General features: G+C 49.2%; 2 protein-coding genes across 3 annotated transcripts in view; one reads left to right on the top strand and one right to left on the bottom strand.

The window, feature by feature from the left end:
* The window catches only part of LOC125725331 (NACHT, LRR and PYD domains-containing protein 12-like), a 322,258-nt gene that overhangs the window by 214,516 nt on the left and 91,112 nt on the right, over nucleotides 1-16,630 (bottom strand). The window lies entirely within an intron of this gene.
* On the top strand, nucleotides 13,121-15,542 carry LOC125725341 (uncharacterized). Its single transcript, XM_049002205.1, has 2 exons — nucleotides 13,121-14,825; nucleotides 15,053-15,542. The coding sequence occupies exon 1, from the start codon at nucleotides 13,336-13,338 to the stop codon at nucleotides 14,452-14,454; it is 1,119 nt and encodes a 372-aa protein (XP_048858162.1). The 5' UTR covers nucleotides 13,121-13,335; the 3' UTR covers nucleotides 14,455-14,825; nucleotides 15,053-15,542.

The following is a 16,630-nucleotide window of genomic DNA, read 5'->3' as shown; positions in this document are numbered from 1 at the left end:
TCTGATATAGATGAGAACTTATCTATAAGTGATATTGTCTTAAGAAGAGAGGCTGGTGAGTTCCTAAGAAAGAGTAACACGTCATCTGCATACAGGCTTATCTTATGGTCTATTTTTTTCTGTTTGAATTCCTTTAATATCTACATTTTGTTTAATCGCCGCTGGTAGTGGCTCAATGAAAATAACAAAAAGCTAGGGAGAGAACGGGCAGCCCTGCCTGGTGCCCCTCTGCAAACGGAAGCTTCGAGAAATTAGTTCATTTGTCCTAACATGTGCATTCGGAGAGCTGTATAGTGTTTTAATCCAACTTATGAAGGATGAACCAAATCCAAATTTATGTAGAACTGCAAATAGAAATTTCCAATTTACTTTGTCAAATGCTTTCTCTGCATCTAGAGCTATAACCATGGTTTCTAATTTGTTAATGGGGCAGTAGTCTATAACATTCAGTAGCCTACGTGTATTATTGGCTGAATGTCTACCCTTGATAAAACCTGTTTGGTCAGGATGTATAAGAAATGTAACTTTTTCTAATCTTTTAGCAAGGACTTTGCAAATTATTTTAAGATTTACGTTTATGAGTGAGATTGGGCAGTAGCTGGATGTCAGCGTTGGGTCTTTACCAGGTTTCAGAAGCAGGCTAATATTGGCACAGTTAGCATGTTTGGAGAGGGCGAGTGATCATTCTGAATTTGAGTAACCATTCTAATAAAAACAGGTGCTAGCGTTGGCCAGAATACTTTGTAGAATTCTGCTGGGAAACCATCGGGACCTGGGGCCTTATTATTTGGAAGATGCTGTGCGGTTTCATTGAATTCAGATACTGATAGAGGAGAGTCTAAAACAGTAATCTGTTCAACATCTAGCTCTGGCAGATTTATATTGCTAAGAAATTTGTTGTCAGCATCAGATATGTTATTCTGTGATGAGTATAAAGCTTCATAAAATTCTGTAAAAGATTTATTAATTTGTTTGGGATCATGAGTTAAATTCCCCCTCGAGTCTTTAATAGAACAAATTGTTGATTTTTCTTTATTTAGTTTTAACTGGTTAGCCAGGAATCTTCCAGATTTATAGCCTTGTTCAAAGTTCTCCAATCGTAATCTTTCTACCAAAAATTGCATGTTAGTTTCGTCAAGTTGCTAATTATATGCTCTTGCGGTGAGGAAGCATAAGCTTGATGATTTAATGATTTAATTTTCTGTTCTAATTCTGCTCAATGTGTTTTTCCTTAATTTTTTTTATGTGAGTGTCACAATCACGGGATACTGGTGGCGGCGATCGTGCCGGAAACAGGCAAGGGAAGCCAGGTACGGGTAATAACGGAGTTTTATTTAGGAAGCATCAGACTGGGACTTACAACAAATCCACAATGACGGACAAGGGGAACAGGTAAGACCAGGACTTAAGACAAGACTAAGCAAAGCAATCAGACAAAGCTGGAAACAATCAGGGAAGCACACGTGGGTAATCAGGGGGCGTGGCACACACGAGGAACCGACGAGCCGGGTATGACAGAACCCCCCCCCCCCCAAAGGCGCACTTCCCCGGGCGCGCCAGGGAGGAGGCGACAGACGGGACACAGGAACCGGGACCTGGAAAAGAAGAACAAAATCAACGAGAGACAGGAAACAGGACTGAAGCACAAAACATAGCCAAAGACAGGACGTAGGACAGGACTCGACAGAGGATCGGGAAAGCAGAGAGACAGACCAGGAAGGGAGAAACAGGAGGGACACTAGGAGCGGGAGTGCAAGGAGGGAACATCGGGAAACGAGGAGCATGAAAGGGAGGAACAGACGGGCGAGGAACAAAAGCAGGCGGGGCGAAGACAGGAGGGACAAAGGCAGGGGCATAGGGCGAGGGGGAGGAAAGGGTCGGCCGAGGGAGCACGTGCGGGCGACCGGAGGCAGCCAGATGGGCTGCAGGCGGCCGGGAGGCCGGAGCCGGAGGGGACCTCGAAGGGGCAGAGGAGGCAGGGCGAGGGACCCGCGGAGGGGCCAGGGAGGGAGCACCAGGGAAGGGGACGAGGGAGCTGGAGGGGACCCTGGCGAGGGCAAGGAGAGGGGGGAAGCCGCAGCAGGTGGCGACGTCCTCCAACGCGCAGGAGCGGGTGGACCCGCAGGCAACAGAGGAGCCGCCATTGGGGAGCCCGCAGGCGACCGACCAGACACCGGAGGGGGGAGCGAGGCAGGGCGACAAGGCCGCGGAGAGGGACCCGCAGGGGACAGCCGACCTGGAGGGCCAGTACCCGCAGGCGCTCTGAGCCCTAGCGCAGGTGAGCGAGGGCGAGCCAGGGGGCAGGGTGGGAGGGACCCTAGCCCAGCGTCTGTGTCCTCTCCCCTTATGGGACACAGACATAAGGACCCGCGGCCGGGATCGGGCTTTCCGGGGCGAGGGCAGAGGAGTTGCAAACAAGGTCCCTGAGGGGTCCCACTCAAGCTCCTCCACCTCTGAAGAGGGAGGAGCTTCGATGGAGTCCTCTGGGACCACCTTGGGAACTGGGGCCGGAGGGATTGGAGACGGGGCAAGGACTAGAGCTGCAGGCAGGGGGAGCGCCTCGGGCGTGGGCGCTGGAGCTGCAGGCAGGGGGAGCGCCTCGGGCGTGGGCGCTGGAGCTGCAGGCAGGGGGAGCGCCTCGGGCATGGGCGCTGGAGCTGCAGGCAGGGGGAGCTACGCTGGCTGCGGCGGCGGCTGCATGGGCACCGGAGCCGCAGGCAGAGGCGGCTGCACGGGTGCCGGATTCGCCGGCAGAAGTGGCGGCTCTGGAGCGGGATCCACCGGCAGAGGCGGGGTCCGCAGGCGGTAGGAGCGGGGGGAGCTCCTCAGGCTCTGCGGTCGCAGCAAGCAGCGGAGACAGCTGCTCAAGCCGCACCGCGAATAGCCAGAATAGCACCTGGTCTCTGAGGCAGATGTAGTCCTCCTCGGAGATATACTCTGCCTTGTTTCTTGGGTCTGTCATTCTGTCACGCTCGTTACGAGCGCTGGGTGAGGGAGCAGCTGAATGCTCGGGCAGGCGGTGAGCAGGAAGCAGGCAGTCAGGCAAAAGTCGGGTAAACGGGGATTTAATGAAGGAACGATGACTGGGAAACATCGCACGGGGACAAACAGCAGGTAACGTCAATGACAGACAAGGCAAACAGGTAAGACCAGGACTTAAATAAGACAGGACCAATCAAAGTAAATAGACAAAGCTGGAGACAATCAGGGAAGCACATGTGGGTAATCAGGGGGCGTGGCACACATGAGGAGCCGACGAGCAGGTCATGACAGTGAGCAATAAGATATTATTTTTCCTCTCATTACTGCCTTTCCTGCTTCCCAGATAACACATGGTGAGATTTCTGGTAGATCATTGTTATCCAGATACGTTGCCCATTCAGTTTTGAAATAATTAATAAAATCTTGACCTTTAAGTAAAGATGTATTGAGTCTCCAGTTCCTGCTCAGTGGTGTGACTCTGTCCTTAACCAAATATATAGACACCGGTGAGTGATCACTGATAAGGATAGAGTGTATCTGAGTTTCTGTGACGTGCCTCATCATGGAGCTGCTAATTAAAAAATAATCTAAGCGAGAATGTGAGTGGTGTACTGCTGAAAAGAAGGTGTAATCCCTGGAAGTGGGGTGATGTGAACGCCAGGCATCATAAAGACCAAAATCATTCATGTATTGTTTACGAATATCTACAGATAGCCAATTCCTTTGGTTCACTGCCGTGCTGAGCCTGTCCATTTCTGGGTTCAATACCAAGTTGAAGTCTCCTCCTGTAATGAGAGTGGTGTCCGAGTGATCAGAAAGTGAAGTGAAGAAAGCATGAAAAAGGAGGGGTCGTCAACGTTCGGTCCATATACACTAGCAATGCAGAAATCCATATTTTGAATCGATAGATTTATAATACTAAGTTTATCTTCTGCATCTATTATAGTGTTGCTAATGGTGAAATTAATCCTTTTGTTAATCAATATGGTTACGCCTCTTTGTTTTGAGTTGTAGCAGGCTGAGTACGTGTGAGGGAACTGTGGGAAGGTATGCATATATTCAGATGTTTTGGCCATATGAGTCTATTGTAAAAAGACAATGTCTGCCTTCAAGTCATTTAACCGATTAGCAATTTTTAGCCTCTTTTCCCTGGAACCAATTCCACATACATTCCATGTGACAAATCTCAGTGTGGACATATTTATATTACCTGTTAAGATATTTGATGATTGCTAAAGGTGTGTGTGTGTGTGTGTGTGTGTGTGTGTATCATGTATGACCTGCATGTCTGTATCTGTCTTATTTGTATGTGTCTTAAGTGAACATGTATATATCTGTGTTGTGTGTTTGTGTTGGCGTTGTGTACACTTTGTGTCATTATTTATGCTGTGCATTGAGCATATGGCAACATGGAGAAAATGGGAAGGTAACAGAAATGTGATGCAGAGAAAAAGTAATGAGAAAATGTGGGAGGAGCCTTAAGTGAACTAAAACAGTGCAGGAGCCAAAGCAACATCACAAAGTGACAACAGGAATCAACGGGAAAAACAAGGGACAAAAAGAAAAAGAGAAGAAAAAGCGGATAAAATAATAATGGTAATACTAATAAAGGAAGAGAGACGGCGACAATAACTAAAGCTCATTAGACCAGCAATTATTATTATATCTAGATCTATCTGCAAAACGTCAAGATTGTTGGTGTGGATACAGATCACCTGTTGCTGATTAAGAACAGCCAGGGGGTGGAATTCTGGTGGCGATAGAGCCGTCCGATGACATACAGCTTGTAATTATTTCTGTAATGAGTGTACAGATTTGGGAAGCTGTGGAAGAAGCGAAAGCAGGAGAGGATCCAGGTCTGTTCCACATACAATTTCCAAGACTGGGTGAGTTATGTCACGATCCGTGGATACGGGTAAGGCGTACGGACAGGCAAGCGGGCAGAAAGCAGGCAAGCAAGTGTAGGATTACAAATTTATAAAATGTTAAATCTAGCTTCCAACGTAATAGTACACAAACTGAACAAGTTATGTACATTGGGTTTTACATTTTGAGGTAAAATTGGTGACATTCTAAGAAGATGAAGTCTTGTACCCCAGGTGTCAGAGACATTAACCTTTTGTCTTTATGTACTTCCTGACCACTGGGTAGGGTCCCACAGTCAATGGGAATGCTAATCTCAAGGCCAGGCTGTGCCTCTGTCTCTATGAGAATGTAAAGGTTTGGGTGATACTGTCAGGCTGATTAGATTAGCACCTATGCATTTGAAAGCCACTGTTATGCTGAGGAGATCAGGGCTGGGGAACTTCCGTTACCAGGCTGACTCCTGTACTAGACTATGCTTTGTTTAAGTGGTCTCCACCTCTTTGTATCCTCCCCCTCTTGTAAAGTTTAAACTCTCCAGAGCTGAGTTTTTAGTCAGACTTGGATGACTACAGCGACGCTCGGCGAGTTCTCAATAAAGAGTAACTTCTGCTTGAATGATATCCCAACGTCTCCTGGTCTCTGAAAAAGTTCCCAACAGTTTTGGTGCCGTGACCCGGATAGAGCTGCTCACCTGAATCCAGATTGAAACTTCAATCTCAAAGATCTGACATCATTCCAGACTGAATCTTTTTGTATAAGTGTTACCATAGGGCACCAGGACCCTCCAATTTGGTTCCAACTGGTTGTGCTGGTATGAGTCGCTCCACAGACACCCAAACACCCAAGGGTTGGTATTTCACCAATTTATTTTACAACAAGAGTAAAAACACACTTTAAAACGCCAAGGCTAGCCGATGGCATACAAAAACGTCATAAAAATTTGGTCCGTTCAGGGCCCACTGTCAGATCAGCGGGGCCAGGCGACGTCCGTGCAACAGATGATCCCCACAAGCCCGGTTCCATCCGCCCCAGCCTATAAGGGTGACAAACACAAGGCGAGCAAACAGATTCTACCACAGCACGACCCACAATCGCCGTATAGGGATACCGAGGGTATCGCGACAAAGGCACACTACCGCACACTTATCACCCCCACAGGGCACCGCAATAATCACACACACAAATCGAAACACCCGTACACACCCACTACAAACGACACCATATCACGGTATCCGCTACAGGGAGGATTGATAACCTGGTTTCGAACACCCGCCACTACATCAGCCTAAACCAGCCCCCAGATCCGACGCCGACCCGATATTTGGCTCTGTCCAAGCGAACAGAGTTTTCACTTAACTCGCTGCGGGGGGGGGGGGGAATGCCCAGTTACTCTCCCCCGCTCCGGCGTCCCAGCGACTCCTTCCCCGACAGAGCGTCTCGAGACGCGATCGCCACTCGGGGTGCTCCGCTCTCCAGTATCGGCTCCCCTGTCCACTCTCCGGTGCGTCTTTTTCCCGATGCCTCGTCCGGTGTTTCTTCTGTCCTTTCCCTGGTGCGCCTTTTTCCGGTCTCGCCTCCGGGTTCCTGCTGTCCACTCCCTGGTGCGCCTTTTTCCGGTCTCTCCTCCGGGTCTCTGCTCCGGGCCTGTTGTCCTAACCTCCAGGGTGCCTTTTCTGTAATGCGATCCTCCCCCTGCACTTTCCCAACCAATCCCAACCATTGTTCCAACGCCGCAATTGTCAAGGCAATTAATTAGTCCCGCGATCCCGGCTGACGTACCAAAGGCACAAGGATATAAACAAAACCCACATGCCCATAATACCCACGTGACACTCCTCCCTACTTTTTCATAGGCACGTCCTCGAGCCTGCTCCCAGTGGTACATTAAAACTTCCCCAAAAAAACACACCATGCATCAATCATACACCATAGCATGCCTTCAGGTATACCGCACTGGTTTCTTTCCAAAATTAGCCCGCTGTGACCTGCGTACTGTTTCCACACCCCCACCAACACTACTTCCTGGTCCTTGGGAGTACTCCCGCCTATACCCAGGAGCTGGCCCATTGGGCAAATACGGGGCACCCCAACAGGGCCACCCCATCCACCTGGGTCCCTCCTGAGAACGTGGTGGCTCAACCTGAGGCTCCACCACTGGCTTCGGAGTAAACTTACAGGTACGTAATCGGTTACTATGCACTGTCCTTATAGGCCCATCTCTGCCTTCCGGCCTCACCTGGTAGACTGGAATCCCAGACGGTAATTGCCCTACCACCACACAAGGGGTTCTTTCCCACCGATTAGCAAGTTTACCCAGCCCCATCTTCCTAAAGGTACGTATCAGCACCCTTTCCCCAGGTAAGAGGGGCTCCCCCTGCACCTTCTTGGAATGAGACCGTACCTGGTGATCACTAGCCCTGGCAGAATGCTCAATCACTTTCTGATAGGCCCTGGCCAACCGCTGGTGATGCTGCTGTACCCACCCCTCTACAGACACCTGCTCCTGCCCGGTCCACGTTCCCAACACTAAATCCAACGGGAGCCGCGCCTGGGTGCCAAACATGACATAATGAGGGGTGAAACCGGTAGATGCATGGACAGTAGTATTATAAGCCTTCACCAACTCTGGCAAAGCTTCCACCCACCTGCTCTGTTGCTCTTCATTTAGCGTACCCAACAGGTTTAAAAGGGTCTGGTTAAAACGTTCGCAGGTCCCATTACCCTGAGGGTGATAAGGACTAGTCCTACTCTTCCTACATCCATAATACCTGCACAATTCTGCCACCAGTTTAGACTCGAAATTGGCCCCCTGATCAGAATGGAAGCGCTGTGGGCAACTGAATGGCTGTATGACAGTATGCCAAAGGGCTTGTGCAACAGTGCGTGCAGTCTGGTCCTTGATGGGAATCACCCACGCAAATCTGGAAAACAAGTCAGTCACAACCAGCAGGTTCTGGTAATCATCACAGGGTCGACCCAATGTTAAAAAATCCATACCCACCACCTCCAAGGGAGCAGAGGTCACAATGGGGACCAGGGGGGCCTTGCCTTCAGTCCGGGACTTGCGGACGACACACCTCTCACACGCAGCAATCCAATCTCTATTGTCCGTTTCCATGTTCAGCCAAAAGAATCGTCTGCGGAGGACTGAAAGGGTCTTCTCTCCTCCCAAATGGCCTACCTGGACATGGACCTCCTCCCATACTGCCTTCCTCTCAGAGAGGGGAACCAGTATCTGCCCATGAACCTCCAGAGTGGCGGAATCCTGGATTCTCCTCATCAATACCCCTTCCCTCAATGACAAGCGAGGCCAGTGTCTCAATAGCTTACGCACCACCTCACCTGCCCGCTTCCTCTCAGTCCCATCAGGAAGATGTCCTCTGGACACATACTCTGCCAACTGCCTCAGAGCCACGTCTTGACTTTGGAGCTTTTCCCATCGTGCGGGGTCCCATCCCCAGCTTGGCTCCTCCTCCACCTGTATACTTCTCTGCTGGACTTGGACTCTTGGCAATGGAGGAGTCGCTCCATCATCTTCCACTGCATCCGGCCTCCGGGACAGCACATCTGCATTAACATTCTCCTTCCCCGGCCGATACTTGAGGTCAAAGGTGTAATTCTCCAACTGGGCCATCCAACGTTGTTCCGTCGCCCCTAGTCGAGCCGTTCTCAGATGTGCCAAAGGATTATTGTCAGTATACACAGTAAACTGAGCCCCCCATAGATAGTCCTTAAACTTCTCCGTCACAGCCCATTTCAGGGCCAGGAGCTCCAGTTTAAACGAGCTATAATTTGAATCCTTCTTCTCGGCCGGGTGCAAGCTGCGGCTAGCATACGCTATAACGTGCTCTTGTCCATCCTGGACTTGGGCCAATACCGCCCCTAGGCCTTCAAGGCTCGCATCGGTGTACAGCCGGAAAGGTAATGAGAAATCTGCAAAGGCCAGCACAGGCGCTTGGGTCAACCTCTCCTTCAAACTAACGAAGGCCTGACTGCACTCCTCAGTCCACACAACGGGTGCCTGCCCCTTTTTTGCCGTTCCAACTAACAATGTGTGCAGGGGTCGAGCAATCTTTGCAAACCTCTTGATAAACCTTCGATAGTACCCCGCAAAGCCCAGGAAAGACCTCACCTCCCGCACCGTCTTTGGGGGTTGCCACTCTGTCACGGCCCTGATCTTCTCTGGATCCGGATGGACCCCGGCCTCATCCACCACATGGCCTAGGAACTGGACCTGGTGCTGAAACAGCTTACACTTCTGCGGCTTCAACTTTAGCCCATAGCCACCAAGCCGGCTCAACACCTTCTCTAAAAGTTCCAGGTGTTCCTTGAACGTGGCAGAAAATATTATCACATCATCAAGGTATACCAACACTTTATCAGTCCCCAGGTCCCCCAAACATCGCTGCATGAGTCGCTGAAAGGTTGCCGGGGCATTACACAAGCCAAAGGCCATCTTCTCAAATTCGAACAAACCCATAGGGGTGGCAAACGCAGTCTTCTCCCGGTCCCCTTGGTCCATTGCTACTTGCCAATAGCCGCTGGCTAAATCCAAGGTCGAGAAGTACTTTGCCTGCTTAAGGTTGGTGAGGGCCTCCTCGATTCGGGGCAGGGGATAAGCATCCTTGTGAGTGATTGCATTTAGCTTCCTATAATCGACACAGAAGCGCAGTGCACCATCCTTCTTACGGACCAGGACTACGGGTGCTGCCCACGGGCTGCTGCTCTCTCGAATCACACCTGTGGATAACATGCCTTGCAACAGCTGGTTCATTTCCTGATACAGGGTAGGTGGGACTGGACGATATCTTTCCCGAACAGGGGCGGCATTACCTGTGGGAATCGTGTGCCGTACCGCATCTGTACTACCCAGGTCGTGGTCTCCTGAGGAGAACACACCTGCCCACGTAGTCACCAGCCCTTGTACTTGTTCCCGTTCTTCCTCCATCAATCCCTCACACCGATCAATCAATTCCTGCAACAAAGGCATCATCCCCGCCGGCTCCACACTTGCTGCCCTTACACCTACCTCAATCACACCTCCCTCTACCTCTCGCAGGGTGACCACAGGGTCAACAATATCTGCAGGCCTCAGCTGGGTCACTCGCGCCAACTTCTGATGCCTGTGGAGCTGTACTGGAGCCGGGTGCAGGTTCCTTACCTGGAGGAGGACCCTACCGCCTTCAATCTTAACTACACTCCGGGCAACATCCACTGGTCCCCCTCCCTCCAATGGCTCCACCAGCCCATACACCCCAGTTTGCACCCTAGGTCCAAACACTCGGGCTGCTAGAACCATCTCGCTCTGGCCGGGCACGATCACACCCTTGCGCTGTCCTATCCGTACATGCCCTGGCTGGATGTCCTCTGCCTCCGCTACCACCCTCTTACAATGTGCCAAGGCCTTGGCCCACCCGTGGTGACTTTGGAAGTCCACTTGTCCTGAAAGGAAATCAGACTGAGAGAGGGATTTCGCCAACAGTTCCTTCCAGCATGCCCCAATGATGTTCATCCCCAAAATGGGCTGCTGGCATGATTTTAAATCCTTTACTACTACCACTCCCTTCTTGGGCAGCAATAATCCACCCACCTTCACATCTACAAGGGCATAGCCCACATAAGGGATCTCTAGCCCATTCGCAGCCCGTAAAGTCAACCATGTAGCCTCCCCCACAACCCTCTCATCTCTCCCTGGAAGTTTGTCAAAGACATTCTCAGGCAATAAACTCACCTCTGACCCTGTATCCAATAAACATTCTACCTCCATCCCATTAAAACCAACCGTCACCAAAGGGCAAGTCCCAACTAAAACCTCTGAAGACTGACTGAGGCCCTGCAACTCCACTCCAGACACCTGGCCCCTGGTGTCTGGACAATCTAGTTTAAAGCTGGGGAGGTGGCACCACAATTCCGTGCAATATGCCCCGCCTGTTTACAACGGCCACAAATGGGACGTCCCTGCTCATCCCATTGAAATCGATGACGTGGTAGCTGGGTCCTGGGGTTCTGGGCTGCTGTTCGAGGGGCCAGCACCTGTGTGGGTTGAGCATGCCCAATACGATCCTGTACACCACTTGGCCGTCCTGGTAACGTCCCTTGGGGCATTGGCTCAATCCCCTGCATCCTAGAGTCCGCTCCAGCCCTTAGGTCCCGCAGCTCCGACATCACTTTGTTCTGCAGTTCTTCAAACTGCCCACGAACTTCCTGTAGCAGCTCCTCCTGCAACTTTGCCTTCCAATCATCTTCTCTCCCATCCAGAGCCCTGTTAGCTGAAACCTGTGCACAAGCCGGTGGCTGCCAAACCATGGCCTGACGATCCTCCTCTGCCCAGAGAACCTCAGTTCGCACCTGATCAAACGTCTTAAGTTCCCTCCGGCGGATCAAGCGGTTCAAATTCTGCCTTAAATCTACATCCTGCAACCCTGTCACAAACTGGTCCCTCAGCACTTGATCTGCATTCCCCATCATAACCGGGTCCCGCTGCTGTAAGCGCTGATGTAATTCCCGCAGCCGCAAGGCAAAGGCCCTCCCCGTCTCACCAGCTTTCTGCCTACAATCAAAAAACATACCCCTCAAATGGGCCACAGGCACACGATCACCATAGAGCTCATCCAGGTAGGCAAATATCCCTTCGGGGGTATTCCTTAAAGGCTCCTCCAACACTACTACCTCTCTCCTGGCACCACCTTCTAAAGCCCCCACTATAAAATCACTTTGCTGCTGCAGATCCCAGGACTCATTCCTCAACATTGCCTTAATTCTATTCTTCCATTCCCCATATGAGACAGCTGACTCACTACCCCCAAATCTAGGCACCCAAGGCGACCCAATAAAAAAAGGCGACATCGCTACTACATTACTCCCCGAGTAAGGGCCCTGAGCAGCTCCTGAACGCGGTTGGCCAGAGGCCTCCATCATAGGTGTGGGGTATATGGACTCCACTCACCCAGCACGAACCAGTAATATCCTGCCGACTACGCCACCTGATGTTACCATAGGGCACCAGGACCCTCCAATTTGGTTCCAACTGGTTGTGCTGGTATGAGTCGCTCCACAGACACCCAAACACCCAAGGGTTGGTATTTCACCAATTTATTTTACAACAAGAGTAAAAACACACTTTAAAACGCCAAGGCTAGCCGATGGCATACAAAAACGTCATAAAAATTTGGTCCGTTCAGGGCCCACTGTCAGATCAGCGGGGCCAGGCGACGTCCGTGCAACAGATGATCCCCACAAGCCCGGTTCCGTCCGCCCCAGCCTATAAGGGTGACAAACACAAGGCGAGCAAACAGATTCTACCACAGCACGACCCACAATCGCCGTATAGGGATACCGAGGGTATCGCGACAAAGGCACACTACCGCACACTTATCACCCCCACAGGGCACCGCAATAATCACACACACAAATCGAAACACCCGTACACACCCACTACAAACGACACCATATCACGGTATCCGCTACAGGGAGGATTGATAACCTGGTTTCGAACACCCGCCACTACATTAGCCTAAACCAGCCCCCAGATCCGACGCCGACCCGATATTTGGCTCTGTCCAAGCGAACAGAGTTTTCACTTAACTCGCTGCGGGGGGGGGGGGAATGCCCAGTTACTCTCCCCCGCTCCGGCGTCCCAGCGACTCCTTCCCCGACAGAGCGTCTCGAGACGCGATCGCCACTCGGGGTGCTCCGCTCTCCAGTATCGGCTCCCCTGTCCACTCTCCGGTGCGTCTTTTTCCCGATGCCTCGTCCGGTGTTTCTTCTGTCCTTTCCCTGGTGCGCCTTTTTCCGGTCTCGCCTCCGGGTTCCTGCTGTCCACTCCCTGGTGCGCCTTTTTCCGGTCTCTCCTCCGGGTCTCTGCTCCGGGCCTGTTGTCCTAACCTCCAGGGTGCCTTTTCTGTAATGCGATCCTCCCCCTTCACTTTCCCCAACCAATCCCAACCATTGTTCCAACGCCGCAATTGTCAAGGCAATTAATTAGTCCCGCGATCCCGGCTGACGTACCAAAGGCACAAGGATATAAACAAAACCCACATGCCCATAATACCCACGTGACATAAGCAAGGATTGGTGAGTTCCACTCTATCCAAAAGAACCTTTAAGACCAGTACAAATTTGTTATCCTCTGCGCCGTCAGGGAAGAGTTAACATACTGCTGTAGGGTTTAGTTAACTAAGGTATCCTCTAAAAGTTTCTGCTTAGAGATGGTGATCCTCTGTTCAGGCAGGGAAGGTTAGCCTTACGTGCTAATATTTGTGTGTTATCCTCTGTTCAGGCAGGGAAGATTAGCCTTACGTGCTAATATTTGTGTGTTATCCTCTGTTCAGGCAGGGAAGATTAGCCTTACGTGCTAGTATTTGTGTGTTATCCTCTGTTGATCAGAGAAGTTTTAGTGTTTTTTGTCTTAACAAGCGTATCAAGCCTCTGTTGATCAGAGAAGTTTTAGTGTTTTTGATTGTGTGGTAACAAACAGATTTACCAAAAATGTTTAAGAAGAATGCTAGTCTGATCCCCACAACTAAAAAAGGTGGTCTTGCGACTCCTTCATGGTCTGATAGTGAATTCAAATCACTGTTAGGAGTGCAGATGGACCTAATAGTAACTGAGAAAGTTAGACAAGAACTAACTCATAAGTATAAGATCCATCCTGACAAGACTTGGTCTGTAGATGAGTGCAAAAAGATATTAGGAGCATGCATTCGTAAGAAAAATGTGAAAGGCATTATCTGCTGTCATAGAGAATTTGGTTTAACGCTAAGTACACAACAGTCTCAGCGTATCTCAGAGCTAGAGGAACAGATCCAGGAGCTCTGTGCTAGGGTATCCTCTTTGACGAAGAAACTGAACCGCAACCAAGCATTAGCAAGAACTGATGTAGATAAAGTTAGTCAGTCTGATAACAACTATCCTGACTTACAAGCTTTCTTTGACACAGATGTAGCCAGTCAGTCAGTAACTGATGTGCCTGTAGATTCAGTGAATGTATGTGGTGCTAGAAAGAGATCTCAGGGAATTGACAGAATTGCAAGTGTTACTCCCAACTCTTCTGTTGTCGAAGTCCAAACTGTTGCTAAACCAATAGGACCTAAGGATATAGAGAGACTATCCCAGAGCTTACCCTCAGCACGCACTAATTTTTCTGAATTTAGAAGAGCTTTGATCAGTAAAATGCGTCTCTACAACATGTCATTAGAAGAAGTCACACAGCTGATGTCACAAATTCTAACTGAGTCTGAATTCAACCGTTTTGAGTCTGCTGTTACGTCTGAACTACAACATGCCAGTAAAAGTGATGTGAGAGAGGGTGTCTTGAAAATTCTTAAGAACATCATGGGACCCAAGGTAGACTGGTCCAGGATTACTAACTGTGTGCAGAAGAAAGAAGAATCTGTAAATGAATACACTGAACGGTTTTGTCAGTCAGCTGTAACTTACAGTGGCATAGTTGAGGATTCTGAAAGTGTGCTTGATGATAAGGGACCCCTAGTCCGCATCTGGTCAGATGGCCTTATAGCCGAGTATAGAAAAGCATTGCCATTCCTAGATCTAACTTGGTCTACCATGACTCTCAGAAGTAATCTCGACAGGTTAGCTGCAATCTGAAAGGGATGCTGATGTTAAGGCAAAGGTGAAAGTCGCAGCAGCTTCGTTTAGCACAACAGATCAAGACAATAGATGGCCTAAAAGAGAAAGCAAATGTAACTACTGTGGAAAACTAGGACATTGGGAGAAAAGGTGTCGGAAGAAGTTGCAAGATGGTAGAAGAAATACTATGTGTAATGAGGTGGAACTGGAGGGTGCGATCTGGTTGGGGCATGGTAATTTCATTAACCTGATTGCTTAATTGTTGCAGCCAGCACGCGTATATAGGACCCGGTTGTGGTTGCGTGTGTGACTGATTTGTAAGCGTGACGTGACTCTCCGTGCGCCAGTATCTCCTTTTCCGGAAGTTGTGGCTATATCCAACGCTGCAGGTAGGGCATCAGTGGACGGGGTCGTTTGCTTGCTGTATGGGTGGTTGTAATGTGCTTTGGTATCTTCCTTACAGTTGCAAGGGCTTGGTAAATCTAGCAGCTTGCGGTTGCTTCCGCTTTTAAGGTTTTCCAACTCTTACTGCGTGTAATCTGCCAGGTATGTCTCGTCTCCTTTTACCAACGTTTGGGTAGTAGGGGCATACCTAATACTGTGTTTGTATTTGTAGTGGATCGCGACTTGGAGTGTCCCGGACCGACGTGAGCCAGACCATCAACGGGATACTAAGTCACTACAATTGCTGCTGTTTTGCCCGGATGTTTTATGTTTTGTTTCATGTTTTAATTGGTTTTAAGTATTAATGTGTTTTATTGATTGAATGTAAATTGGGGGGGTGTCGTTGGGAAGGCTTGGTGCTGGGCGGTGAGGATCCGTGTCGGGCGATACCGCGCTGCGTGGTCGCGTTGCTTTCTTTTAGCCCACCCCTTGGGTGGATGTACGTGCGTCATGTACTGCGGGACCCCTCAGAGTGTTTGACTGTACGCCTCCCATTCCCCTCCCGATAACAGCTCCCTGGTTTGGGTTTTCTCTTTTGTCGTGTGATTGGAGTGTTTTAAACATGATTTGATTTGTATTATTTGTGCTGTGATTTTGGTTTCTTTGTGTTTTTATTTGGAGTGTGAATAGCCAACAGCCTAATAAAGGGAGTGTTTATGGTCTTCGCGTCTCCCCTATGGTGATCACGAATCTGTGTCCTTGTATATTGGAGTGGGTTTTGAACTCCGGTATTCTAATTCTCTGGGTGAAATTCCCAGAGTGGCGTAGTCGGCTTGTCCATTTCCGTATTCCCTCGCTACTTCCTCCCTCAGTAACGCCACATATGCATAATTCTATTCCTTCTCAGCCTGCCTACAACCCTGAAGTAGTTCCGCCATTGTCTACTGAAACTTTAGGACAGCTTGCTCAGGCTCTTCTAAGGGCACAACAGGAACAGGAAAAAAACTAATTGTTGGGGCTGTGAGTAGCTACCTTTCCCCTGTAATCCATCACAATGACAAACGAATCTTTGTGAAAGGTAGCTTACAAGAGAAAGAAATTGACTTTTTGCTTGATACAGGTGCAGAAATTACAGTAATTCCTACTAAATTGGCTAGAAATTTAAACATCCCATACAAGAAAACTAAACTGTGTTTAACTGGTGTAATAGGTGAAGATTCTGTTTTGTATGAAACTCCGCCCATAGAAGTACAATTAGGCCCAAAAACTTTGACTACAAAATTGCTATGTGCTCCATTAAATACAGGTGCAATTCTAGGCATGGATCTACTGAGACAAGTACATCTAACTTTAGACATGTCTTCAGAATCTGCTAGCATAAAAATTTCCTCAGCACAAGTTTCTACTGATAATGCAGCCACTCCTGAGTATGCTTTCTTGCAGAATCATCCTATTTGGGCTAAAGACAAGGATGATTGTGGTTTTCTGACAGGTGTAGAACCAGTCAAATTAACAGGAACTCCACCTCCTGTTACCAAACAATATCCAATCAGTAAAGAAGCTTTACAGGGAGTTAAACCTATTGTAGAAAAATTGCTGAAACAAGGTGTGCTAGTTAAAACTAACAGTCCCTGTAACTCACCCATATGGCCCATCAAGAAAGCCAATGGGACATGGAGACTGACCATAGACTACAGAGTAGCCAATAAACACATTGATAAAATCACCCCCCTAGTAGCAGATCCGTCTACCATTTGTAATGGCTTACCATTAGATTGTAAAGTTTTTTCAGTAATTGATATGTCTAATG

The sequence above is a fragment of the Brienomyrus brachyistius genome, unplaced genomic scaffold, assembly GCF_023856365.1.
Source record: "Brienomyrus brachyistius isolate T26 unplaced genomic scaffold, BBRACH_0.4 scaffold65, whole genome shotgun sequence".
NCBI classification, from domain to species: Eukaryota; Metazoa; Chordata; class Actinopteri; order Osteoglossiformes; family Mormyridae; genus Brienomyrus; species Brienomyrus brachyistius.
Note: the sequence above shows the minus strand (reverse complement) of the source record. Positions and strands in the feature narration are given on the sequence as shown.